We start from the raw sequence: 27,206 nt of genomic DNA, 5'->3' as shown, positions 1-27,206 counted from the left end.
TGTGTGTGTGTGTTTGTATGTACTAAATAGGGGGCTGCCTAAAGCACCTAATTTTTATGGGTAGCTCTTGTTTTCTCATTCTTCCCACCCCCATCAGCTGAAATATCATCCTGGCGCTCCTCCGTCACCATCCTGGCAGCAGCAGTAGCTGGTAGCCATCAGACTAATGCAGCTCTGGCATGGCTGCCTGCCACAGCTAGGGCAGCTTTGAAGCGCATGTGTCTGCCTCTGTGAGCGGGTTCCCTCTTTCACTGAGACCGGGCGCAGTGGCCAGTGCTGGGAGTCATCACATTACCATAGCTCAGGCCTTGCTGCTGCTTCCACAGCAGCTGAGACCACTTTGGGGAGGGGCTGGGGGGGAACCAAAGTGCTTAGTGCCAGCTGTGGAGAACTGAAGTAAAGACTTGTCCAAGGTCACTCGTAAAGTCTGTGGCAGAGCTGGGAACTGAAGCCAAAACACCGCAGCCCCTGTCCAGTGAAGCCCATTCTTCTTGCAAATGATGCTCATACAAAACCAGGCTCTGAAAATGTATTGCTCTTTCATTCTGACCTGCTTCCGCCGACCACCATCAGTTTAAGTGTTTTGAACTTGAGCTTTATATCCAGTACAGGTCTATAACTCAGACAAACAGCTGCCTGCAGAAGTGCTAACAGAACAAAGGAAATTACAGTAGCATGAAATGATCACATCTCTAAAGTAATATCAAAATGTTTTAATAAACAGAAGGCCACTTGCTGTCTCTCTCTTGCACAATACAATTTTTATGAAGTCATCTTAAAGTTCATGGAAGAAATTTGTTTGTGCATTGCAATGAAAGAACATAAGTGAGTGAAGCAGATCACATTAACCAACATCATAACTTCGAACTGCGGTGAAAGCATAAACAAAAGGAGAAAATAGCTCTTGCTCAAAGAAACACATTTTGGTTTGGGGCTCTTACCTCCAGCCATTCCAGGAAACCGGCTATCTCTTGCCCTATATGGCGTGTATTCTGTGCTGCTATAGGGTAATGCTGGTGAGCAAGTGTAAGCCAGTCTGCAATAATCACATTTGTTTGTTTATGCTGAGATTTCAGAGCTGCTACCATCTTCCAGATCCACCCTTCTAACATTCCATCTACCTGTAAAAAAAAGGGTTTGGGGTGAGAAAAAGAGAACCTCTTTACCAAGTACATTCCTATGAAATTCCTGACCGCTAATTGCATGAAAACCAGAATATGTGAGCAAGGAGGATTATTTAGTAATCATCAAGTTTTGGGAGCTCTGAGGTTTTGTATATTGCTTCCGAGGATGGCGAATGTTTGCATATAGCAGTCAGCTCGGAAGGATAAAACAAACTCAAGAGCCAATATAAAAAGCATTCAACTTTTGGGCCTTTTGACATGGGCCCTTGACAATGAACAGGTGCCACTGTATTTACTCTCTCTTCCGGGGATAACTGAATAATTTCTCAGATTTCATTTTAGAGCAGCTAACCTCCAAAAATCCTAGGTACGGGGAAAGGGGTCGGTGTGGTGGTGGAAGATTGCTGGGAATCTAGATTTCCAAACTTCTGATTTTTTAGAAGATTCCATCAATTTTGAAATCTGTCCTGCTCTGTTTTTGTTCTTGTTGCTCGCATGCTCTCTCTCTCTCTCTTTTTTTTTTTTTAAAGGTCTGATCACGAAGCCTGTATTCACATGAGTAGTCCCATTTAATTCTTTGGGCCATGCATTGCTAATGCTTTTTTGATTGCAAGAATCCTTAGTTTCTATCTAGTCTAATACAACCAAATGTTTTAATTGCTAAAGCTGTCAGAATTAAGTTAAACTAATTTAATACATTTCCTTTGCTGGGGCACTTATAGGCTTCTAAATCTCTTCTCCACTGAGCCTCTAACAGAGTTGAATCCATGTTTAAATCTGGCTTAAGCACTGAGTTCCAACTCAGGGTCTGATCCCTCTCATACTGAAGTTAATAAGTTTTGTCACTGACTTCAGTGGGACTAGGATCAGGCCCATTGTTTGCTCAGTGAAGACAGTGTTTGAATAAGGCCCCCTAGTTTGGTTAAAGACCCAGGGTAAAATGTTGGCTTCACTGAAGTTGTTGGGAGTTTTGCTATTGACTTCAATGAGGCCAAGATTTCACCCTCATTGTAGATGGGGGTCCAAATAAAAGCTCTTAAATTTACGTCTCTACTTGATTTGGGGAACTTCACTTGAGCTTTACAAAAACTGGAACTGTTGACCAGGTTGAGGAACAAGTCGAAACCCTGGTTCACTGTGTCCAAACTTCTGAAATGGTATTCTTCTTCCAATTTCTAACTGCATCGTCATTTTCCACTTTGTTATAAAAAGCTCCACTGGAATTCAGAAGAGAGTTGTTTATCTTTTATTCCCTTACTTTTTTGTTTGGGGTCCTTTACTGAAATAATTTTAGTGGCGCATTCTCCATCCCTATTCATCTGTAGCTCCTACTAATGCCAAAAGGCATTACATCCATGTGCTATGGGGCAACACCCTATCAGGTTTTCTGTGATAAAAGATTTGCTCAAACAGTTTTGTCCACCTTTGCTAGTAAGTGCGGCTTTGTAGCGAGGCTACACCCCAGCTAACAGGGCACCAGAGTCCAGCGAGGGACACGGGGGCCAAGCGGTAGTGGATCACCAGCCTGCAGAGGGCGCTCCAGGCTGGAAATCGAGCTAATTCCCTGAGAAACCAGCAGGAGGCGCCGCAGGGATGAGTACCACACCCTAACAGGCTTCTATAAGATTCTGCTTTGAGTGTCTGTTAAAAGAACATTTTTTTAACTGAAGAGCTGATCAAAATTCACTGCAGACTAGAACGGCTGTTTGAACTGGCTTTTTATATTTTTTTAACTTGGAACCAGTTCAGTGGTTATTTATTGCTGTTCAAGGCTTCATTTTCAGCTGAATGTGTTATAGAGAATTTCTCTTCAAGGTGTGTGTGAAAGAGATGTGGGGAGATTTTGAGCACTTCTTTTCAATAACGATCTGTAAATATCTGTTAGGAAATAGAACAGAAATGAAATCGGTACTCGAGCCTTTAGTGACATAGCACATTAATTCAGCTACTTGTTCAGACTCTGCTGGTTTTAAACCAGGGAATATGAAAATAATCTCTAACATGGGTCTCCTACATGATAGGTTGATATTCTGTCTCAGAATTCAATGGGAGTAACAGACTCTGGACTATTTCAAGATATGTTTTCTACTAAGGAAATCTGCAGTTGTTATTTTCCTAACCTTTTCTTGGCAGATACTTTGATAGTAACATAATAAGAAGGGAAGGAGGCCAGATCAGATGCATCTTGAATTAAAAAGAAAATAATGTGAAGTTCATACCGACCATCCATGGACTATCATCACCAGAGGAAGAGAGGTATTGAAACTGCATTTATCAAGCGTTTCCAACTGATCAAACAAAATCAGACAGCCTTCTTCAGTTGTGTCTGTATAGAGTCGAAATTTGGTTGCTGAGCTGGGTTGATTTTTCTTTATTCTAATGTGCTGATGCTGTGACCCCAGTGCCTCTGAAATGAAATGTATATAACATACCTAATAACAAGGAATACAAAACCTGCAAAGACAATTTATGCAGCACAGCTTAAAATACATGGATGAATAAAGTTATTTTTAAAAATATCCACTTCTATTGGGTGAAATGCTGCGTAACACAATCCGTTAATAACTAGCATAAGCTGCAAAGCTTGGTCAAAAGCTGACCTCTTTCAAAGTTTGATGCTGTTTGAATCTGGAGTTTGATTTGAGCCTGTCTCTTTCAATAATTGCAATTACACGGGAAATATGGGCCTTATAGTTATGGTGCATGATACAGTATCTATCACAAGGATGAGGTACAGTTGTTGTGACTCTACAACATTATTGCGTGCATAGTAACTCTGCAGGAAACATATAACTAATGTGTATGTACTAGTAGATGCATAGCAAGTAGCATTATGACAAAGCAATCATTTAATACAATCCTATCATTCTGTTTAGGGTTTTGGGTGACCTCTGCTGCCATTAGAGCAGATCTCAAGTGATTTGTCTCTAGAAAGTATGCCATATTTGTCTTTAAAAATCAATTTGACCATTATAGCTATTTAGAACTTAGCTTGATCATTTCTTTTTCACAGCATACAGTCATGAGTTGCTTACTTTGTATATGAGGCCTTTGATTTCAGAGCAGAGCAATATTAGGAAAAGATCAAGCCACAGCAAACCAGGGGAACAGTTTAAAGAAGCAGATATGCTTAACCATGGACTCACTTTAAGGAGCTGTGAATATTATCTATAGCAAGGCATAAAATGTATTGCATTCTTAGTAAATGAGAAGAGCACTTAAAAACCTAGTGAACATCATAAAATGGACACCTCTACTTTGGTTTTTTTCCCCTCTTACATTACTTTTGCTCTCTGACTGAATTCCTGCTAGTTACTGGCCATTTTATACATTGACATATATATTATTGATGTTGCTCAGCAATAAATAACTATATTGGGGGTTTTGTATGAATGTGGTGGTTGTGATGTGAGCTTTTGGTTTGGTGGGAGGTCTGGGAGGAAGAACTTAAAAATGCAGTTTGGAACTTATTCATGACTGTCAAAGGTGAAAAGTTCCAACAGAGTCTGCTGTGTTATGAGACAAAGGAGCGCCTCAGTCATGGGCGGTGGGTATAATAGGCCAGGGGAGGCGAAGTCTCCCAAAACAGCATACAGCACACCTTCCTTTGGAGGCACGCTGCCAGCCTGCTGCCTTTGGAGTGCCGGCGCCGCTCTGCCCTGAGGCCCCACTCCCTTGTCCCGCTCTTCTCCTGTGGCCCCGTCCACACTGCTCCTCTTTGTGCTCTTGGTCCGCCGCCTCCCCCTGTGGCCCCCCCCGCTTGTCTCTTGTGCCTCTTTGCCGCTTCCCCTGTGGCCTTCTGAGAGGTAGAGAGATGTGTGTGGGGTCCCCACCGGGGAAGGGGCGGAGAGAGGTACAAGCAGCGGGTGGGGTGGGGAGGGCCCTCAGGGGAGAGGGCTGAGTGGGGCCTGCGGTGGAGCGTGGGTGGGGCCTTGGGGGGAGGATGCTGATTGGGGGTAGGCCTTGGGGCGAAGCAGGGAGTAGGGCCATGGTCCAGGCACCTGTGGCCTCCCCACTTCCAGAGAGCTTCCAGCGCTCAGGTCCAGCCTCCCCGAATGCGGGAGTCACACGCTGCCCATGGCCTCAATCTGTTAATGCACATAATGCTTTCAAGAGGAAAACAGTGTATGAAGTTTTGAGCTTCCAGATTGGACTCTGTCACTGTAGTTTTTCTAGAAGCTAGTCAATTACATAGTGAAATATAATTGCAAAGTTCCATGGTGCATTTGTATTTTCAAAATAAAAAGGCTCAAAAATCAAGTGCTAATCAGGACTAAGAATTTTAAGACCCACTTGGAAGATCTGTTACAGAGACCTGAGACCGAGATCAGCTCAAAATGTGTTACGCTGTACATGAAAATAAATATGTACATAAAACAAGGGCCACGTTCCTGGGATAAGAAGTAATGAGTTTAAGAAGTGTGGGTGAGAGAGAGAAGCTTTTGAGTTCACAGAGTGCTCTTCAGGTGTGTGTAAGCGCAAAAGCTTGTCTCTTTCTCCAACAGATGTTGGTCCAATAAAAGATATTACCTCACCCACCTATATCCTGGGACCAATAGGGCTAAAACAAGACTGCATAGAATAATGAAATTTGAAAACTATCCACAGAGCCTTGGGCTGGACACTGCAGTGAATGAGACACTACACACAGACCTGGTTAAAGCCATGGCCACAACTTAGATGAGCTATGACTAAGGCTACGATTTAGTCATGGAGGTCGTGGAAGTCACGGAATGTGCATACATGTTAGAAAGAACTTTAGACCTATACACTAGATGTCCAAATTTGATTAGAACAGAAACTGTTTAACTACCTTCCACAGAAAGAACAATTGGAAGAAATACCCAACACTGATATCACTGAAGATGCAAGTCAGTAGAACAAACAGCTGTAAATAATATTCAGGTTAAGCACAACTGCTCTTTTCTTTATTAAGTACAATTTGTTTGATCTGTGATTTAAACAGGGCTGGATTAACTTTCCTGTGGGCTCAGAGCTATTAGAGTTTGTGGGGCCCCTGGGGGTTTGGGCTCAGGGCTGGGGCAGGAGATTAGGGTGCAGGAGGGGGTGTGGGGTTGGTGCTGGCTGGCTCCTGGTTGGCGGTGCAGCAGGGCTACGGCAGGATGCCTGCCTGCCCTGGTTCCACGCTGCTCTCCTCCCCGAGGTGGCCAGCATGTCCGGCCCCTAGGCAGAGGGGCCAGGCCGCTCTGCACGGCGCATGCTGTCTGTGCCTGCAGGTGCCGCCCCCGCAGCTCCAATTGGCTGCGGTACCCGGCCAATGGGAGCTGCAGAGCTGGCTCTGGGGGCAGCATGCAGAGATTCCCTGAACGCCCCTTGCCTAGGGGCCGCAGGGACACATTGGCAAGCCGGCACTCGCAGCTCCAGGCCTGGAGGCGGGGAAGTGCTGAGGCTCAGGGACCAGTGTCTGGCCTGCGGCGCAGAGACTTGCCGTGGGCTGGATGGAAAGAAGAAGCAGGCCGCATCTGGGGCTCCCCTTAGCCCAAGGCCATGGGCTGCTGCCCCTAAAGTCCCTGCATTAATCTGGCCTTGGGTTTAAAACATAAATGAGTGCATGCTACCTGCAAAGGTTTCTTATATCAAGGATAACTGATCAGAGATCTTTATCATCTGTTTATTATGATACCCTAGTCACACTCCTGTTGATGTTGTTTATTCAGAACTGCCTTCTCCTGTAAGCATTCAGGCTGGTGACCAAGAGAGATGCAAACTGCCAATGCCTAAGTGTCTCTCAAGTGACAATATCTGAGGATTCTGAGAATATAAAAAGACCAGCAAAAACCTTTCTAGCAGATCTTTAAAGAGCTGACTGTGAACATAGGCTCAGTGCTGTGATAGTTTAGTTCCCACGTGCTGTTGTCTATTCTGAAACATCTCCCTTACATCTTCACGAGTCATATAATACTGTGTTTGTTTCTAGGTTTTCAAAGAGGACGCAGCACATGCAGTATAACCTGTATGTCAAGAAACAGAAATGAACAGATTCTCCTTCTGCTTTGCTCAAATGCTATGTTAATTGTCTCTCCTCTTGCCAAATCCACATTGCTTCCCTCATTAGTTTTAAATACTGTATTGGCTCAAAAACCATCCAAACAGACATTTATTTTCTGGTGCTTGTGCTTTGTTCTTCTTAATCTTTCTCTTCCCCTATTAAACTCCCTTTTGTTGTGTAAAACTTCAATGTAATCTTTTTTCCAAGGATGTTTACTTTCTGTGGAGCCAAGCGTAGCAGCAGTAACGGTTAGTCTGAAAGATGGGCAAAGACTGAAACACAAAAGCCAACAAAGTTGTGGGTCAACCCGTTTCACATTCATTAAAAATCGAAACCTTATGGAAAGAGACCGAGTCTCAAAAGCTTGAGGCCTTTTTTCCTTTTCTGGTTAATATAAATACCAACTTTGCACTTCTTTAGCATCTTTCATCTTAAAGCAATTTTAAAACATCAGTTAGTCTTCTCAGTGTCACAGTCAAGTGGTGATTATCCTCAGCAGATGGGGAAACTGAGAGGCAGAGTGTCCTTGGACACAGTCTGGATTAGAACCTATGTCTCCTGACTTCCACTTTATGCTCTCTGAAAGGGAGACAGTGTAGATTATTCTTATAAAAAGAAATCTAGGAGGATGTACCACCCCTGAAAGGACTAAGTGTCTTTCGTTAATTACTAAGTAACAGGGTTTTCCTCATGGTATGTTCATCTAGGGTGCATGGACTCTTAAATTTGAGAGCTTAATGAGATTTATATGGTGCATGGGCTTTGTGTTGGCTCACTGCATAAGGGTGGACTTGCCCCTAGTCAGAGTGTTCTGATGATTTTAACGCTTCTGCCTTGTAGTGAGTGCTGTCAGTCACAGTAATATAGCGAATGTAGGTTTAGTTACTGGTTTAGAGCAGACCTCATCTTAGAATAATAGAATATCAGGGTTGGAAGGGACCTCATAAAATAGGGTGAATTAATCCCTCTAAATACACACACTTGTTCTATTTAACCTTCTGAACTCTTAAATAGTGTTTTTCTAAGCTCATGAGGGATTGCCCAGTATTCTACTATATGAAAGTGATTGTTAAATTGAAATCAATGAATTTCACCTGACCTATCCTGAATTCTACTCGCAGCAATACTGGGAAATAAAAAGAAGTCTTGTCAGAAATTCTTAGGACAAGTATGTACCACAAACGTCAAACTCAACACACATTCATTTAAAGGCGTAAGTAAAAGGGAAGTAATGATCCTTCCCCCCCCCCCCCCGCTTCTTTATTTATACAAAACTCCCACAGGAAATAAATTTTATTGAAGTTGATCAGATTTAGAACTGGGCAAATCCTGCAAAAAAGTATTCATGGACACTTGTTCAAATACAGACTGTGAATATACTCTGCCTATATGTGCCCCTTTTTATTTATTTTCTGCACACATTCATCCCAATGATGTTTCCCCCTTTACAGGAATATTCACTGAAAATATTTGTATGAAAATGTGTGACTAAATTTTTTAGCCAAGATACATGCCAGAAGTGTGCATATGCCCATCTTGAGCTCTCATTTCCCTCCTGCTTTTAAGAATATGATAAGGCCGAAAAACATTTTTCATAGTTTCTATTGCTGTTACCATAGCTCCTATGAGCCCTAGTCATAGACTAGGATCCCATAGTGGTAGGTGCAGACAGAACTAAAGGACAGTCCCTACCCCAAGGAGCTTACAATCTCAATATAAGACTAGAGACAACAGATGAATATAAATGGACAGGCAAGTAGAAATGAGCAAAGAGACAATATATTGGGCACTGATCTGTAGTGGTCTCTGCACAACAGCTGAGCCAAACAATTTTGAATAAGGAACAAATTAGTAAAATCAAAGTTTGTTCATGAATAATTTGTGAAAAAAGATGAGTAAGTTTGTCAAATTATTTGTTATGAATAGTCAACCCATCTCTAAATAAGAAATGTAGGAGATAGGAAGGAAATGTTGATCCAAGGATTCAAACTGTGTGTATATCCTATATAACCAAGTCAGAACATTGTGATTTCTTTCTCTTTCTCTTTCGTTTTCTCCTCTTCTCCTTATATATTCTTGCAAAAGAGAGGGAGAAAATTGCATCGCTGTATGGTTGCCGTATCCATTTCGCTTTACAGCAGGGCTATAATGACAGGGGAAATTTGAAAAGAGGACAGTTTTGCAAAGGATGTGACTCTTTTTTTTTTTTTTTGGAGTTCTGTTTAAAGATAACTGTGCTAGAAATAGAAGTGTTCTTCCTCCTCACATCCCTGCTTTTTCTTTCTGCGTGATCTTGCAGTGAAGTGACAATCTAGCCTGATGACAACTTGCCATGGAAATGGCTGAGATGTCACAATTTCATTGTAACTTCTGCACCGCAGTATTAGGTAGAAGGAGAAGAGGGATCATAAAGTATGTGAAATATGACCTCGTATTTGAAATTTAGCTAAAATAGTGAGAATGTTTATGAGAGAGACAAGGTAGAAATATTCCTAGATTGTTCGACAGAAGTTCTCCAGTGTAAAATTTGCTCTTTAAGGGAGGTAAAATTCACCCATCAGAATAACAACCGTGGAAGGCCTTCCAACCCACTGGCACTATAATAGCTCTGTTGCATGACATTGAGATGAGTGGCTCTGGAGTGGAGCTATGCATATGGTAAAACTCAGGGAATTAAGCTGATGTCTTTGCAAGTTCCCAGAAAACCAGATGTTTCGGTCTAAGATAAATAACTTAGTGACTGAGTACATTAAATTGTTGCAGTTCCAAGAGAATTGGATTTTAGTAGAAACGGTGCTAAAAATATTGAAGTACGTATTTCCCATGGAACCTTCATTTGCTAGTACTTTCCCCTTGCTTTTCTGGTTTCGCCTTCTCTTCCTTCTAGTGTTCCTGTTCTGGTTTTGTTTTTTCCCTACCTTTCATCCAACCCTTTGGCTTTTTTAAAACTTTATTTTGTTTTTACTATTCTAGTCTGGAAGAATAAGTAAGGCAAAAATAGCTGCCTGGGAAGTCCTGGTTTTGAAGCACATAGTGGCTGTTTGATTTGAGAGTCACTAGGCGTGTTCATCTAAACAATAGTTTAATATGTTCACTGATTTCAGATCAAAGGGCCCAGAAGGTTTTGGGCATATCCTAAATTTTCTCCAAGGTCCTCGCTTACAGTGGGTGCCGGATAAACCGGATAAGTGATGATCCAAAGCAGTTATTTCAGCAACAAATTCTTGTAAATGGTATGCACTGCAGGTTCTGTCTGTTCATGCATTGGGTTTAGAAAGAAAGCTTCTTAGCGAAAAAGACTTGGAATTAGAGAACATTCCAGCCCCATTAAGACCAAGTTAAATACATTTCCTGCTTATTTACCTTAGACTGAATTCATATAGATTCTCTATACTATACACTTCTTAGGTGTTTTCTTTTTCATTAATCTGAATTCATAGATATCAAGCACTCCAGCTATAATCCGTAAAGATCTTTCATATAATATATTACAGGAAGAGATTTATGGTGGTGTGATATAAAGGGTTTTTTAGCTTAAGTTGGGGCTGATGCATTATTTAAAATTGGCAAAGCTTTTAGTGAGTTATGCAGGCAGTCCAAAATGAGTGCTGAGAAAACCTTTGTACCACACATTTGTCCTGTATTCTCTATACCATATGTCACTTACAATACAGAAAAACTATTTTAGGGAGTTTAAAACTTTTTTTATTAGGATTTTTCTAACATTTTCCCTGTAAAGCCAGATCACCTTAGTTAGCATGACCCCAGCTATATAAGAGGATGTAGCAAATTATATTTTAAAAGTCATTATAAGTTGCATTAACTTGGGCAGCTAGTAGTAAATGATGCGTGTCCCATTGGAAGCTGTAAATCTCAATCTCCAAAGGTATAAAGCTGCCTTTTTGTAGCACTACAGGCTCATAGAATATTTAACCTTTTAACCTATTGTTGCTCTAACACTGTTTTCCTTGCTCTGGCAGGGTTAATAGTTTGGGGAGAATTCCACATTTGGGGAGAGGAGAGAGAGAATCATTTTTCTGGCAAGTTGCTTAAAAAACGGCAACTCTTGGAAGTTGTTTAGAATTTGGAATATTGAAAGTAAGTGTCAATGGAGATGGGTTAGTGGTCAGTGCCAGTGATGAGGTGGCCAAAGTTGCTTGATAAACGGTAAACCATGTGATACACTATATTGTATGGCCTTGCAATTTGTCATATGATTATCACCACTGTGGGTGTGGGTATGTATGTGTAGTTATAGATGTAGATGAAAAGTGTGTGGGTATATTATATGTATTTTTGTATAAGTTTGTGATGTACGTATTTGTGTATATAATATATAATTATATTTTTTCTATACAATTACAGCACATAATATGAATGAAATTTGGATTTAGAAGTTGCTGGTCTTTGCTTAATATGTAAGGTGCATGTACATAAAATGTGAGTGAGTGTTTTTAAAATTTAACTGCACATCCATGCATCACTAAGTATTTCTTTAGGCCGCGACTATGATATTTAATGCAGATGAAGACTCTACAAACAGAACATCTACACTAGTTTTGGATAACCTTGAATAGACTTGTGCTTGCAGAGTGATTCAGCTGGTTTCTCCCTGAATGTCTGTCCGTGATATGATGCTGTCTGTGAGACTGAGTCAGCCTGGGATAAGAAGTTTGCCCAGCAGCTGCAGCAGAGGAATCTTCACAGCTAAAATTACATGGAGTCAAATCTCCCAGGTGGGTCCTATAGCTCTTTCTTGTGGATCTGAACACTCCTTCTCCCTGGGTGTCCCTGAATGTGAATCCTGTTGCTATTTCATAGAGATGTCACCTTTTTCTCCAGTGTGTGCTTATTTATATGCTTGCTGGTGCTGTGGATACATATTAAGAATACTACTCCTATGTCCATTAAAACAACATAGGCAAGATCCTCCAGTCCAGCCAAGCTACGTTCAGCATGGAAGACTATGAAGTGGAGGATGAAGACAGAGGAAAAGGTGCCTTTGGATGCTGTGATTGTTTGAACCCCCAGTGCAAGTTACAGCAGCCTGACGTATCCTCTAATTTACACCAGAGGCTCACACTCCAAAGCATGCCAGCAGCCATGGATCTCTGAGTCAAAGGGATGTGTCAGCTGCACCCCTTGGATGAGAATCTGGGAAGGTGGAAGGCATAGCGGGTGTTAGGCTAGGAGAATCCTCAGTGGGTTGGTCAGGCTCTAACGATTTAGCCCAATGAATCTAATGATGTATAAGATCTGAAGACACTGTAGAACTAGAGCCATAACATATTGATGTGGCGGCAGTTTTTCTTCTTGATTAAGAGTTTTAACAGAAGAGGGAAACTCAAGGCATAAAAATCTCTATGCTAATACCATTAAAGGAATGACAATCTCAAAAAGTGAGAAACAAAACTCAGCTATACAGATACATACAGGCTGTGTGTGAGCCAGACACTAAAATGACATTCCCCTTCCCTCACCCAGTAAAGAAAGTCAGATGTCTCCTTTGGATCTGGAATCTACAAGATGCTTTACACAATTGACTCCCTTTAATTTCAATGGGATATTCAGGTGCTCAGCACCTTACAGCATCTAGTCCCAGGCCAGTGTTCCGAAAGATGTGGCACAAGGACATGAGATTGAGAGCTGCCCTGACGGTGGAGAAGTGGGTGGCTATTGCAGTCTGGAATCTGGCAACTCCAGACAGCTACTGATCCATCGCTAGCCAGTTTGAAGTGGGAAAGTCAACCACTGGAATTGTGTTGATGCAAGTTTGCAGGGCCATTAATCGCATCCTGCTCAGAAGAACCGTGACTCTGGGTAACGTGCATGACATTGTGGCTGGCTTTGCACAAATGGGTTTCCTTAACTGCGGAGGGGTGATAGATGGGACGCATATTCCAATTCTGGCACCAGCCCACATAGCCTCTGAGTACATTAATCAGAAGGGGTATTTCTGTATGGTTCTCCAGGCACTTGTGGATCACCGTGGGCATTTTATTGACATTAATGCAGGCTGGCTCAGAAAGGTGCAGAAGATCACCGTAGGGGAAGTCGAAATGACCATTGTGATCCTTAGAGACACTGCTTACTCTTTAATGCCATGGCTCATGAAACCCTACACGGGGAGCCTTGACAGCAGCAAGGAGCAGTTCAACAACAGGCTGAGCTGGTGCAGAATAACTGTGGAGTGTGCTTTTGGCCGTTTAAAGGGCCACTGGCGCTCTCTGTATGGGAAGCTGGACCTGGCCGATGACAGCATCCCCGTGGTTATATCCGCATGCTGCACCCTCCATAACATTTGTGAAGGGAAGGGTGAAAGATTCACTCAGGCATGGAACTCGGACGTTCAATACCTGGAGGCTGAATTTGAACAGTCAGAGAGCAGGGCTATTAAAGGGGCCCAGCTTGGGGCTGCAAGGATTAGGGATGCCCTGAGGGAGCAATTTGAGGCTGAAAGCTACCAGTAATGTTTGGTGCCCTGCATGGGAGTGAAGTGCAGTGGTTCCAATATTAGTAGGAATCTGTGTTTGCTATGCTGACTTGCAGTGCCTGTTGCTTTCCTGGGCTAAGGTATCTTTTACTTTATGCAATAATAAAGAATGTTTTCAAAGCCAAAAAATCCATTTATTGAAAAGAAACACAACTGCTTGGGAAACACAAAGGGCAAGGGGGTGGGGTGGGGATTGGTACAATCACAGATTTGCGTATGTCCTGTTATCAATACTCAGCCTTCCTGTCAGGAGTGCTGTGCAATGAGTGCTGCACTTCAGGATGGCTGTACTGCATGGTGATGGGGGCTGAGTGCAGTGGGTAAGGGTTGTAGTTTTCAGGGCTGGGTGGTGAAGCTACAGGTGTTGGAGGCAGCTGGTGGTGATAAGAACCTGGATGTTGGAGAAAGTGGGTTGGAGGTAACAATGGGGCACAAGGGAAAGAGTTTTGGGACAAGGGCTGCAGGGGAGGGTGGAGGCGGTAGTGCTCCACCTGCATGGCTACGAGTGCCTGGATCAAATCTGCTTGGCGCTCATCAGCCAATCCGTGCTTTGCTGCCGGAGCTCTGCGCTTTTGTGCTGGCGCTCCTCATTCTGCTGGTGGATCCTCCTTTCACTCTCCCTCCACTCCTGTGCTGTTAGATTCTCGTTAAGGGACTGCTGCATTACTTCATGCAGCATGTCTTCTTTGCTTCCTTGTGGCCTCTTCCTAATTCTTTGGAGTCTTTCGGCCGGTGATAAGATGGACGGCTGAGATCTCAAGGTTGCATCTGTAAAGGCAAAATGCAACACTTAACAGAGGCAGCATTGTTCACACCAGACAGAGCAATGATTCCCCCACACTTAAGGGCAAGCACAGTCTACACAATAGCATAATTTGCCCAACCCAAAGAGAGCATACATAACCCGCTGGATCCCTAAAATGGTGAGTAACCACAGGGTCAAGGGGGACTGATTGTTTCAGGGCTGTGATGCCCTCTGGGTTTCTGTCCCTTGGAAAGAGCCAACAGTTGCAGGGGGCATCTTATACTGAACACTGTCCCCACATTTTCCACAGGAGTTTATCCTGGAAGATCTCACTGCTGAGAGTGACCTGGGAAGCAAGGGAGGGTCTTCTACTACAATGTGGCTTCCGCCCTGGCCCATATGCAGCTTGCCTGTGTGCAGCAATGGTCCCCTCCGCCCCTCACAGCACAGTGGCATGGACATGTTAGCCTGACTGGGACAAGGACCATAGTGGCTCTCCCAAGAAACCTGCGTAAGCGCACTGCCCAACTCCTGGATGAGACCTTTGAAGAGATCACCGAGGCTGACTACTGCAATGTGAGAGAGCACATCAATGCCCTATCCTGCATCTAGGCATGTATGCAGCCCTAACCCTCCTCGCCCCAAGAGCCTGCACCAAATAACTTCCTTCCCAAAATAAAAGCCACTTACCGGGCACCTCCTCTGGTGTTTGTCCTTCCCGAAGCACCAGCTGCCATGACTGGCTACCTTCCTCCTGGCTTGAGAACAGCTCCTGGCTGCATGCATCTAGGGATGCCGGGGTATCTTCCTCCTTCTCAGCACCCTCGCTCCTGCTTTCCTCCTCCTCCTGCCTTGTTGAACTGGGCTCTGAAGTGTCCATGGTGGTACTCAGAGGGGAGGTGGGGCCACCCCCAAGTATTGCGTCCAGCTCTTTGTAGAAACGGCAGGTCGCGGGGGCAGCACCGGAGCGATGGTTTGCCTCGCAGGCTTTGTGGTAGGAATTCTGCAGCTCCTTCACTTTAACCCTGCACTGCAGTGCGTCCCGGTCATGGCCCCTTTCCATTATGTCCCTTGATATCTGTCCGAAGGTATCATAATTCCTACAGCTGGAGTTCAGCTGGGACTGGACAGTTTCCTCCCCCCAAACACTGATGAGGTCCAGCACCTCGCCATTGCTCCATACTGGGGATCGCCTGGTGCGTGGAGGCAAGATCACCTGGAAGGATTCGCTGAGAGCACTCCACGCCTTGCTGAGCAAACAGGAAGGGGATTTTCAAAATTCCCAGAGAATTTAAAAGGCGAGTCTGACGGTTGGTCACCTGAGGGCAGGGTAGTAGAGTTCAAAGTGATGACCAGAATGGCTAGAACAGGCATTGTGGGATACTTCTGGAGGCCGATCAGAGCACATTAACAGACTAGGGCGTCCACACTGGTGCTGCGGTGCTCCAGCAGAAGCGCATCAAATGTTATTCCACTCGCCAAGGTGGAGTACCAGGAGCGCTCTAGTCGCAGAGTCAGAGCGCTCTACGTGCCTTGCCAGTGTGGACGCGTCGTGAGTTAGAGTGCACAGGGCTGCTTTAATGCGCTCTAACTCACAAGTGTAGCCATGCCCTTAGTTTTCTTGGCATGCAATATCAGATCCCTACTTTTCTTCTGTAGGTATCTTGAAAATTGCTCTAGTGCCTTTCATCCTCAAGAGGACAGTGTGCTCCCCAAATTACATATATAAAATATCAGTGAAATGCAGCCACTTCTGAGGTGGAAAGGTGACAGTCAGTTGGATAATTAGTGCACACTGAAGAAGTGAAAACTTTGGTCAATGGGGGCAAGCCCCCTACTCACAATTTTTGGGTGTTCAAAATTAGCCACCCTCATAAGTGGACGGACTATCACAGTTGCTGAGTCCCCTGTGGTGGTGTGCTGAAAGCTGGAGCAAGGAGCACAGAGTGGTAAATGTGGTTATAATAGAGGAAAATAAATTCATTAGCAATGACCAGGATGTCCCGGATAGTCAGCACCACTTCAACATATAGTGAGACCTCACATAGTAGCTGCCCAAGTGCCTTCCACCAGGCACCTACAACTTCCACCACAGTTACTGGGTGCTGAACACCTCTGAAATTCAGGCCAGTTTCTTCTTCGTGACTCAGTAGCACTCACAACCGTGGAAGGATGGACTTGTGGGCAAGGCACAGGACAGGGAGTCAAGATACCTGGCTCCCCCAGTTGTGCCCCAGACTTGCATTATGACTTTGGGCAAGACAGTTAACCTCTCTGTAACCTCCAGTTTGGCCTCTGCCTCATATTAGTGTTGCAGACTCATTAAAGTTTACGGAAAGCTGAGATGCTGTGGAGATAAGCACCATAAAAATGCCTATAAATTAAAAAATATTAATAGCACGAGTAGCTAGTTATTAAGTGGACACAGTGGCAATGGATATAATCTGACAGAGGACGTGTTCAAGGTTATAAAATATTTCTGGTTTTAAAACCTACCACATTGTCACCATGGAAGCTTATTATTAAAAAAAAAAAAAAAAAGCCCTCCCTCTAAGCTCCCTCCCCACACTCTTTGGTGCTTATGAATGATTCAACCAGAGCATGTTTGCTCTCTGGCTACAGAAAGAGTCATCAGCCCGAAAAAGAGGTGTACAGGTTAGCTAGCTAGAGGCATGCCAAGAGCTTTATTGACATCACTGATCACCTCATTGATTTTTTGGCTGCTAAACACGGCAATTTCCCACTGGTTAGGTGAAAAGGACGAGATGTGGAAGGGAAATACACATTTTAAGAAGCAGATATTGTAATCAGTGAAAAACAAAAATTAAATACACTCGATACTGGCTATATTTAATGTCCATGTCATGTGTATGTAATTGAACTGTAAGCTGATTTAAATTCTACTTAATATTAACTACTCATTTAACAAATTCTCTTGGATTTCCTTATGTACTGGGCCAGATTCTGATCTTAGTTACTCCAGTATTAGAGCAGAATAACGCCACCAAATCTACTAAGAGGATGACAGTATTACTTATTTGTATTGCAGTGGTGCCCAGAGGCCACCATCAGCCTCTGGTCTCATTGTGCTAGGTGCTGTACAACCGCACAGGAAGAGACCTTCCCTATGCTGAAGAGCTTACAGTATAAGAGCTTGATCTTGCAGTTACTTCTGTGTGGATGCAGCTTTGCACTCATTGAGCGCCACATTGAAATCACTAGGATCCTGTGTGCACACAAGGGATATGTTCCTGTTTATCCAGTTGCAGGAACAGGGCCGAGCTAAAGAGAAGATGCAACGGAGGGCTGTAACAAACGGAGGGACTAGGGAATAAAAGAAATGCATTGCATAGACTGGTCATGTGCACAATTAGCACCTGGGAGTATTAGAAGTAACACAGGTTACTGGTCAAGGAAGTAAAATTAGATTATATGGGCCAAATCCTTGGCCGTGCTCAGGTCTCTTTGTATTGTCAGTGCAGTGCGAAGGGGACTTAATCCTGTCCTAACTGGGCCACTGAGGATTTGCCCAGCACGATGGCATAAAGCCAGTCCCTTCTGTTCCTCCTCCAGTACTGGTGGTGGGAGGGGCATAGCCAGGGTGCACTGTTACCCATGCTGATCCCACGGGGAAGCCATTACAAGCCAGTGCAGGTTAGAACATCCCTTAGAAACTGACCCCAGGATTGGCTTACAACTGGTTCAGCTTCTCTCCACCACAGCTGGCCAGCAGTTCAGCACAGCTGATGAATGATCCCTAAAACTCCAAACTTGAAAAACAAAACTTTGTTTGGTGAAGCCTCTAAGCAATGGGGCGGGAGGGTGTATGCTTACGCAGAGTCTGCACCCTAAACTCCCTCCTGCATCCCTTCCTGCACCCCAATCCCCTGCCCCAGCCTGGTAAAAGGGAGTGAGGGTGGGGGAGAATGAGCGATGGAGGGAGGGGGGGATGGAGTGAGTGGGGGGGTAGGAAGGGGGGAGAGGAGCCTTGGGGGAAGCGGTGGAGTGGGGGTGGGGCCTTGGGCTGAGCAGGAGGCTGGGGGGTCCCCAAAAATTTGTAAATCAAAATGGGGGTCCTTGGGTTGCTAAAGTTTGAGAACCGCTGCTATAAACCATACTGGGTAGAATCAGGAAGGGCAGCCAGGGTAATCAAGTCTAATTCCCTGCCAAAATGTAGGATTTGTTGTATTTAAACCATCCAAGACAAATGGCTATCCAGCCTCCTTTAGAAAATGTCCAGTGAAGCAGCTTCCTCAACCTCCCTAGTTAGTCTGTTCCATTGTCCTACTGTTCTTACCATTAGGAAGTTTTTCTTGAGATTTAGCATAGGTGGCAATGTGAAACTCCATACAAGTGACTAGGAAAACCTACAAAGAATCTGTAAAAACAGTCATGAGAATCCTTCTCCTTAATGTTCCTATAGCAAATGGGGGGATGCAGCAAAGCTTACCACAGTATCTCTAATGTGAAGGAATGGAATCTGGAGAAAATGAACTGTTTACTTTTTATCCAGGAGGTCAAACTCTTACATGCTCCAAGTCCAAAGAGAGAGTAACGTCTTGGTAGAAGAGCAAGGGAGCTGTTATGGCACTTGGTGAATATCTGCTACTGCTTAGATCTGTAAGTGTACAAATGCTACCAAAATCATGCAAGAGTGACATCCTTCCAGCCCTTTTGTGCAAAGCAGAGATGAGACAACTGAAGGAGTCAGAAGGAGAAAGATGGGTTATGCATGAGAACAGCTGTGTAAATAAAATCCTGACAGGTGAACTAGAAGAGGTTAATTTTGTGTTGTCGTCTTAACATTTTTTTGTCACCAAAAAGTCACCTTCCCCTACTGTGTATATTCTATGTAGCACATGGTGGATGTAACAAATCTACCCATGCTCCCAGTTTTTGGCTGGTGTATTGAATCCAGCATCTGTTACATTCTATAGGGCAGAGAAGGTGAGATGGCAGTTCATGCATGTGAGAGAGCAGTGATTCAGAATGGGAAAGGATAAGCTGCATAAATCATACTTCTTCAGCCTCTGCCAAGAATGACCATGTCTTTCCACTGTATTGAAATTCATTGTGCAGTCAAAACATGCAATGTCTTTTGTCAATGTGATGATAAAACTGCTTGTATGTGTATAGTGCCTGTCAGCTGAGGAGCTGAAAGCATTTTAGTTATTTTAACCTCTGCACTCAGAGGTGGGTATGTAGTTCACCACCCACAACACAAATGGGAAAACTGAGGCACACATAGGTTAAGTGACTTGGTGAAGGCCAAAAGGTCATTGGCTGATCAGGAATCCTGACCTCCGGGCCTGTGTGCTCTGGCCACTTGGTCACACTGTAAGTGTGAGGGTATTTTCACCAAGGATGTATAAATCTGTGGGAATTAGGTGTGTGGATATAGAGAACTCACACCACACATTGCTCTTACTTTCAGCGATCGATCAAAAATAATATAAAATTGTTCCCTTCTGTTATGCTTTACAGATCTTTGTGGAAATACAGTAGTGCTTCTGTGACATCCATCAGCTTAGTCATCTCCAGTGACTGACCCCAAGATCTGCAGAGCTAAAGCATGAGCCTCTGTGTGGACCAGGCCCACGGGTGACAGGTAACACACTGAATAGCGGGTTACACGTCCATTTTGTTTCTGATTGATACTCTCCCCATTGCAGTAGGTAGTTCCCTTCCATCCTGCATGCCTGCCCCTTTGGAACGCCAGTTGTGTCCTGCAAATGTTCACTATACCAGTTTCCTTTGTTACTGATGAAAAGCGCATCAAAAGTAATGTTTTGATGATTTTTTTGTAAGCCTCCACTGTAACTGTCCTGTTTAGTTTATGGTTTTTACATGCTCAATGCTGTGGCATCTTGGATCAGAACTTACTGTAAATAAAGGCTCAACAAATTAATCTGTCCCAAATATGCAGTGCATAGAGCCCCCACTCTGTGTGCCACCCCAACCAAACACACTATATTATCCAGGTTTGACCAAAACGATGTGTTTGCTACCATGCTCTAATTAATAAATTGGGGCTGTCACAGGCATTGAAATCCTGGGGACCCTCCATTCTCCAAGAGTCTGCAAGCAGTGACTGTCAGGAAAAATACCTCTGCTGCTGATGGCCATCATGATAAAGCAGAGTGTGAGAGCTGGCCCCCAAAAGAGCCACTCCTAGAGTATATAGGATTTACTAGATTAGCACCAACACCGTCACTTGCCCCTGAAAGCAAGTGGGAAGCAAATTTAAAAATGGACACAGCACAGATGAAATGCGCAGCTGCCAGACCCCCTAGGCTAAGCAGGCAGACTGCATTGCCAGCATCACCTCTGCCCACCCCAGACTGAGCTGCAGCTGAGTTAGTTAGTGTATGTGTCTTGGGCAAGCAATGGCAGTTCTGATCAAAGTGCAGCCTGATGAAAGAGAGACTTAGATCTGAGTGTTACCGGCAACACACAGTGCCTCACAGTCTCCTCAGTAGCCTTGTATATGTGCCACAGTGACCATGGCTGATCAGAGCCCTGTGTCACCACCACAAGGACACAGGTGCTACTTGGTGCTATCCACTGTCTGCTACTTCCCAGGTTCTTCCCTGAGACCTGCAGCGAACAGAGAATCTAAAGAACAATTCCATTGGCCAATTTGATCCTGCTGGCATGTCAGCAATACTTTGTGCTCAGCCATATCAAAGGCTAATAAATTTAATATCATCATCCTGGGCACTTGGCCTCTGTCCACTGTCACTAGATCATCAGCTAAAGAAACGAGTGGAGTCTCTGTACCATGGCCAGGCATGACAGTGAATAATGATAGCAAAAATATTTGCAAAAATTATTCACTCTTCTGCCTCTCCTGATATCGCTGAGAGAAGAGGAATAGGTACCAAATGAATTCCTGCTGAGCTCCCAGACAGCTTGAGAATTAATAGCTTATAGTGGAGAAATGATGGTCTAGGCCCGAATATTCCTTAGTTCAACATGGACAGTTCTCCATACTGCTGTGCCTATTCTTCCAAAGCACACATTATACACACCTGGCAGAGTGGTCCCCATAGTGTGAGGAGCGAGGAGTTGAACAGTGGATGATATTTAAATGGTAATAAAGAGTTGTAGTGGGTTGCTTTGTGTTCTTAAGAGCTAACCAAGTGTCTAAAGCTTCAGTTAAGAGATGCAGCATTAGCAGAGAATATAGTTCAAGAACTAGTTAATAGGTAGTTTATATATATTGATTATAAGAGAGAGAAAAAAAAGTTCTTTAGCAATAATTTCTGTAGCGTAGGACCAGACGGCTGAACAATTTTTCCTTATCATGTGCAGAAAGGTTACAAAACATATATGCAGTTGGAACAATTTAATCCCCAAATGAGTTGTTACTAGACTGAAGCTATTGGGCACTCAGCTGGGAGGATTCTACAGGGAAATCTTTGTTACAAAATCAATTTTTACCAAATGAACCTGGGAATTCTGCTCAAGGTTCAGAATAAATTGAAACCTGATATCTTTTGAGTACTGCTTCTATTGATTTATTGAGTTTTCTAACTAGCTTCCCCTCTCCCCAAGTACAAACCTCCCTATCCAGTGGCTGGGTGGGAACACTTTGTAGCTAATAGTTTTCTTACAGAAATGTTCAGTAAGAACTTTCTGTGAGATGAAATTTTTTTAACTGTGCACGTGTTCATGTGTTGTACACCTGTTTTATGTGCATTAAGAGCTGAATCTTATGGCAATAGAAAGTATTCTGATGGGTATTGGGGCACTAGTCTTTAGCAGTGACCAAGTGTCATCTATGCATATAATTGAAGTATAACAAATTGATTTTGATAGATTAAGTATGCAAGTGAAGGGCGGAAGATAAGTCAGCAGGGCTCGATTTCAGCTAGCCAAGGGACTAGATGCAGAAATTGCAGATTATCTTCTGAAAATTCATGACAAACAGGGGTTCAAGGAGCCAAGGGACTGGAGAAAGGCAGTCCTCTACCTTCAGGTATCACCAACTAGTTCTCTAATGTGTAATAAAGAAATCCTCATGTAAAGACTCAGAAGAGAAAAACAGTTAAATAGAACAAACCAGCAAGGTCAGCCAGGTAGTTTTCTGTGTAAAAATTACAGTGGACAAAGTGACTGTGAAATTAGGAGCATAAGAACTGCCACACTGGATCAAGCCAGTGGTCCATCTAGGTCCAGTATTTTGTCTCTGACAATGGTCAGCATCAGGTGCTTCCGAGGAAGGTGCAAATCAGTCTGCAGTGAACATTTATGGAATAACTTGCCCACAGAGGTATTTTCTTCCTACCCCCCTAACCCTTCTTTTTATAACTTGGGAATGTAAAGAAAATTAAACAGATGAAATCTGTAGAAGCTGTTAACTCACAAGGATTTTGCAAATCCTGTCTCCATAGTCACAGAATGCCCTGACTATTCTACTGGGACTGGGAGAGGCAGGATGCTGGGGACAGCATGAATGGGATCTACACTAATTTTTCACAATGGAGAAGGTGTTTCACCATGGAGGGGAGGTGAAACTGTGACTCTGGGAATGTTTCTCTTGTTGCTCTAGCTGCCTGGGAAAGAGGGGGAACACCACATTGCAAATAGCCCGGGTGCCTGGCTGTGTGCTGGGACTAGGAATTGCACCTAGGTGAAAGTCAAAATTACAAAATAATCTGGAAATTACAGTCAGAGGGACACATTTAAACAGGATGAGCTTTAATTCAGTTAAATGGAAAAGTATGCACTAGGGCTGGGGGCAGGGAATTAGTAACCATGGGAGATAGAGTATACCAACTCCAGTCATGTGAAGGGGTATATTTATTTGTGTGTATGTGTGTACAGCACCTAGCACACAGGAGCCCCTAACTAGGGCCCTTAGATCAGAGGCGAGCAAACTTTTTGGCCTGAGGGCCACATTGGGTTTTGGAAATTGTATGGAGGGCTGGTTAGGGGAGGGGGGCTGGCCCCTACCCCATATCCACCCCCCTTCGCTTCTGGCCCCCTGATGGCCCCCCCTGGACTCCTGGCCCATCCAACCCCCCCTGTCCACTGACTGCCCCCTGCCACCCCATTCAACCACCCTCCTTCCTGACTGCCCCCCCTGGAACCCCTGCCCCCATTCAACCCCTGTTCCCCGCCCTCTGACCACCCCAACCCCTATCTACTTCCCCACCCCCTGACCACCACCCCGAACTCCCCTGCCCTCTATCCAACCCCCCCGCCCCCGCTCCCTGCCCCCTTATCACGCTGCCTGGAGCACCGGTGGCTGGCGGTGCTGGAGCCATGCTGCCTGGCTGGAGCCAGCCATACACCGCATAGCACAGAGCACCGGGTCAGGCCAGGCTCTGCAGCTGTGCTGCCCCAGGAGCTTGATGCCCCACTGCCCAGAGCATTGCACCTGCGGGGGAAGGGGCTGGGGGCGAGCCTCCGGGCCAGGAGCTCAGGGGCCGGGGAGGAGAGTCCCGTGGGCCAGATGTGGCCCCCGGGCTGTAGTTTGCCCACCTCTGCCTTAGATGCTACTGCACTATGAATAAAAATGTGTGTCTGGAACACTGATCTAGAGCCCGTGATTGGGCCAGGAGACAAATGTTAAGTTACTTGTCAGTGTTTCAAGATTTTGTTCCTAGAATGATCTTAGTTTAAGAAAATGTTTCCCTAAATAGTAAAAACCAAATATAAAGTAAACAAATGATAAAAACCTGGTGGGAACTTATTTGTAACAATATTATGCACCACTCTTACTGGTACTTAGTTAATCATATACCATATAAATAGATCCACTTAAAGCACCTAAGAAGAAAGTAACAGCTGATGAATACCTACCTTTTCTCTGTGTTTTTTCACTACCCCGCATGTTAAAAATAAATCTAAAATGTTTCTATATTTGCTGTTAGTCTGAGCTGATCAGCCATTACTAGAAAAACCCTGCAGAGTGGTATAAAAGAAATTACTGGAATGAATCCCAGGTGGCTAAATTAAAGGAGAACTCCCATAATTTGACTACAAGACCCTAGGTCTCCATCTTTTGTATGAGAGACCAGATTTTAGAAGCGTGGCAGGGAGAAAGGATGGTCTTGGGAATGAGCACGCGAGGCACTGGATTGAGACTCTCGAGTTCTCGATACCTCAGTTCCCCCTCTGTAAACTGGGAAGAACAGTACTTCCTTAACTTCCATGTATGTTTATGGATAAATTCATTGTTTGTGAGGCAGGTAGATACTAAAGTGGAAGGGGCGTGTAATTACCTAGATAGAGAGATAGGTAGCATCTACTGCTGATTCATGCTGACATTTCCTCATGAGAGCTGCTACTTCCTAGCAAGTATCAGAGGGGTAGCTGTGTTAGTCTGGATCTGTAAAAGGCAACAGAGTCCTGTGGCACCTTATAGCCTAACAGACGTATTGGAGCATAAGCTTTCGTGGGTGAATCCGCATGTGTCTGACGAAGTGGGTATTCACCCACAAAAGCTCATGCTCCAATATGTCTGTTAGTCTATAAGGTGCCACAGGACTCTTTGTTGCTTTTTACTTCCTAGCAAGAGGTTCGATCTAATAAAAATGCTGATGGGGTCTGAAATGCAGGAAATACAAATACAGCAAGGAAGTTTAAGAGGCAGTAGACTTTGAAAGTTATTGTATGGTGAGCTCTATTCCTTCTTTTATTAGAGCCAGCATGAATTTTGCAGGAAATATACAAATACTTCACAGCAATCTTTGAAGATATCTTTTGTTTTTTTATGCATGCAGGTGCAGGGTTGCTTTTATTATCTCTCAAAGTTAGGAAGATGCCATAATGGCTGCTTCCACCATTGTTTATTCTATTAATATAGATATTTAGTAATTAGAATAGCTTTTATAGTGCCTTGCAAGTTTCATTTTAAAAGGTGTATTAGATAAATCAGCACTCCAGGTCCAAGCATGTCAGGTGCCAAGAGTTGTCTGAAATTCTCTTGCTTCTAAGGCTCCTGAGAATAACCTGAAAATAACACCTGGAGATAGATTCACTTTCATTTCCAAGAACTGACCCAACCCCCATGGAGATTATGTGATGTATGTGTCCTCTTTCTCTTTCATTTTGCTGTGTAACAACATCATGGATTTTGTTCAGATTTATGGAGGCTGCCTAGACTAAACAACTCACACTGCAAGCAAAAAAAATCCACCCAGTTCCATCTATTACACTTCTACCAGGGAGTTTAATAACTTCCATAATTTTCTCTCTGGATTCACATAAAGATCATGCTGTTTTTTAAAAAAGAGAAATACATTCTCCTCCATCTAGGACTGACAAATCTAATAGCAAAACCTTCAATTAAATGGAGAGAGATTCCTTTATTTTGCACAAGTTCCTTTCTAACCTTTCTGGTAACTATTAACTATAATTACAGTACTATAGAATTACAGTATTTGTATTCTAAGCATTCTAACCTCAAAGGTATGTAGCAGTTATTTTAATCTGTCAACTGATAAGCTTTTTCTGAAGCTCTCTGTAGTCCTGAGTTAGTACTTTGTGTGGTAGCCACTCTAAAGGAGACATTTTGCAGAAATGTAGTGAGAATTATTCCTTTAAACAAGTGTTCATTTCATCCTAAACATAATTTCCCCTCCAATCCTTCAGTTTTATTACCTCTTTTCTTAGAAGGTTTGCAGTAAAAACACATCTACTTAGTGCAGGACAATTTTTCTCATGAACAAAACAAACACTGGTCCAGAATCAGTGCTCTGGCAAAGTATATCAAGGACTTTTGCATGGGGGCAACAGGAACAGGACGTACTTTTTTTTAAACTGCATCCTTCACTAGAAATGTTTTTGCATGAAAATTAAAAGACAGTTTTGTAGAAATGACAAATTTGCAACTAGTACAATTTATGTCAGAATGATCTAGTGTTAATATTAGTGTGGGGCAAAGCTCACAAAATTGGTCCAGTAAAAGATATTACCTCACCCGCATTGTGTCTGCAATAGCCTGAAACTGACCTGGCTACAACAACACTCCAACCAAAGTTTGAATAAACATGCAAAAATGTAGCTGCTTGTTTTAAGCCGACTGAACTTCTCGGGTCTGAAAAACTGAGCTGGCAATTTCAGAAGAATATGCTTTGTTGCACAATTCCAGCAATGCCATGAGGACTGCCTTTCTCATGGTATTTTGGCAGGTTTGTGGTCTCGGCCTGAAGAAGTGAAAAAGAAAAATCAACAACAAAATTTAACAATGCTTCTCGAGCTTAGGATACGGTTTGATTTCATTTTTGGGCAAAGGTTTCAATTGCTGATTTAGCCAAACCGCTTTACCCATTCCTAATTAGTATCTGATATTATTGCCATGCAAGAATCCTGTAACCTTAATCAAGCATGACAGAGGCCAAGTGTGCACCTGGATGCTTGTTATCTACCCAAAAATGTCAGGTTCACTTGCCACTTAAAATAACATTTTCCAATTAGGCTTTAACCCTTTATGGAAGGAATCATGCCATTCCCTTCATCAGCCTACTCACATGGAGATGGGAGGTAGAAAATAACTCAGAGAGCTGCTCTGTGGAACTAATGAATCTTTTTGCTGCATCTGTTGCATATGTATAGTGTCCACAGTATAGTTGGGTAACTCAAACTTCCTGATACTTGGGGATGGGGTAGGGGGAAAATGCTGGTAACCTAAGTGAATTATCTGAAATATGTCCCTGTAAATGTCTGTGGATGGACCAAAAATTAGTCATAGTATTTGTCAGAGAATAGGTGGCCCCTTTGAGTTGACGGGCCCAGCACCCCTGTCTGAGAGCAGGTGGGCCCACTTGAGCCAATTAAAAGGGGCAGGGCTACACCTGGGTCTATAGAGGTCTGCCACAGGAC

The 27,206-nt window shown here is 43.7% G+C and overlaps 1 protein-coding gene across 3 annotated transcripts in view; it reads right to left on the bottom strand.

The window, feature by feature from the left end:
- LIPC (lipase C, hepatic type) overlaps positions 1–27,206 on the bottom strand; it is a 68,517-nt gene that overhangs the window by 20,597 nt on the left and 20,714 nt on the right. For all 3 annotated transcript variants that reach the window (XM_039491688.1, XM_039491687.1, XM_039491689.1), the window contains exons 3-4: positions 3,344–3,531; positions 942–1,121 (exon numbers count right to left, since the gene is read on the bottom strand). In XM_039491688.1, the coding sequence (XP_039347622.1) occupies positions 942–1,121; positions 3,344–3,531 (368 nt within the window). The remainder of the gene's footprint in view (positions 1–941; positions 1,122–3,343; positions 3,532–27,206) is intronic.

The sequence above is a fragment of the Mauremys reevesii genome, linkage group 10, assembly GCF_016161935.1.
Source record: "Mauremys reevesii isolate NIE-2019 linkage group 10, ASM1616193v1, whole genome shotgun sequence".
Classification (NCBI taxonomy): domain Eukaryota; kingdom Metazoa; phylum Chordata; order Testudines; family Geoemydidae; genus Mauremys; species Mauremys reevesii.
Note: the sequence above shows the minus strand (reverse complement) of the source record. Positions and strands in the feature narration are given on the sequence as shown.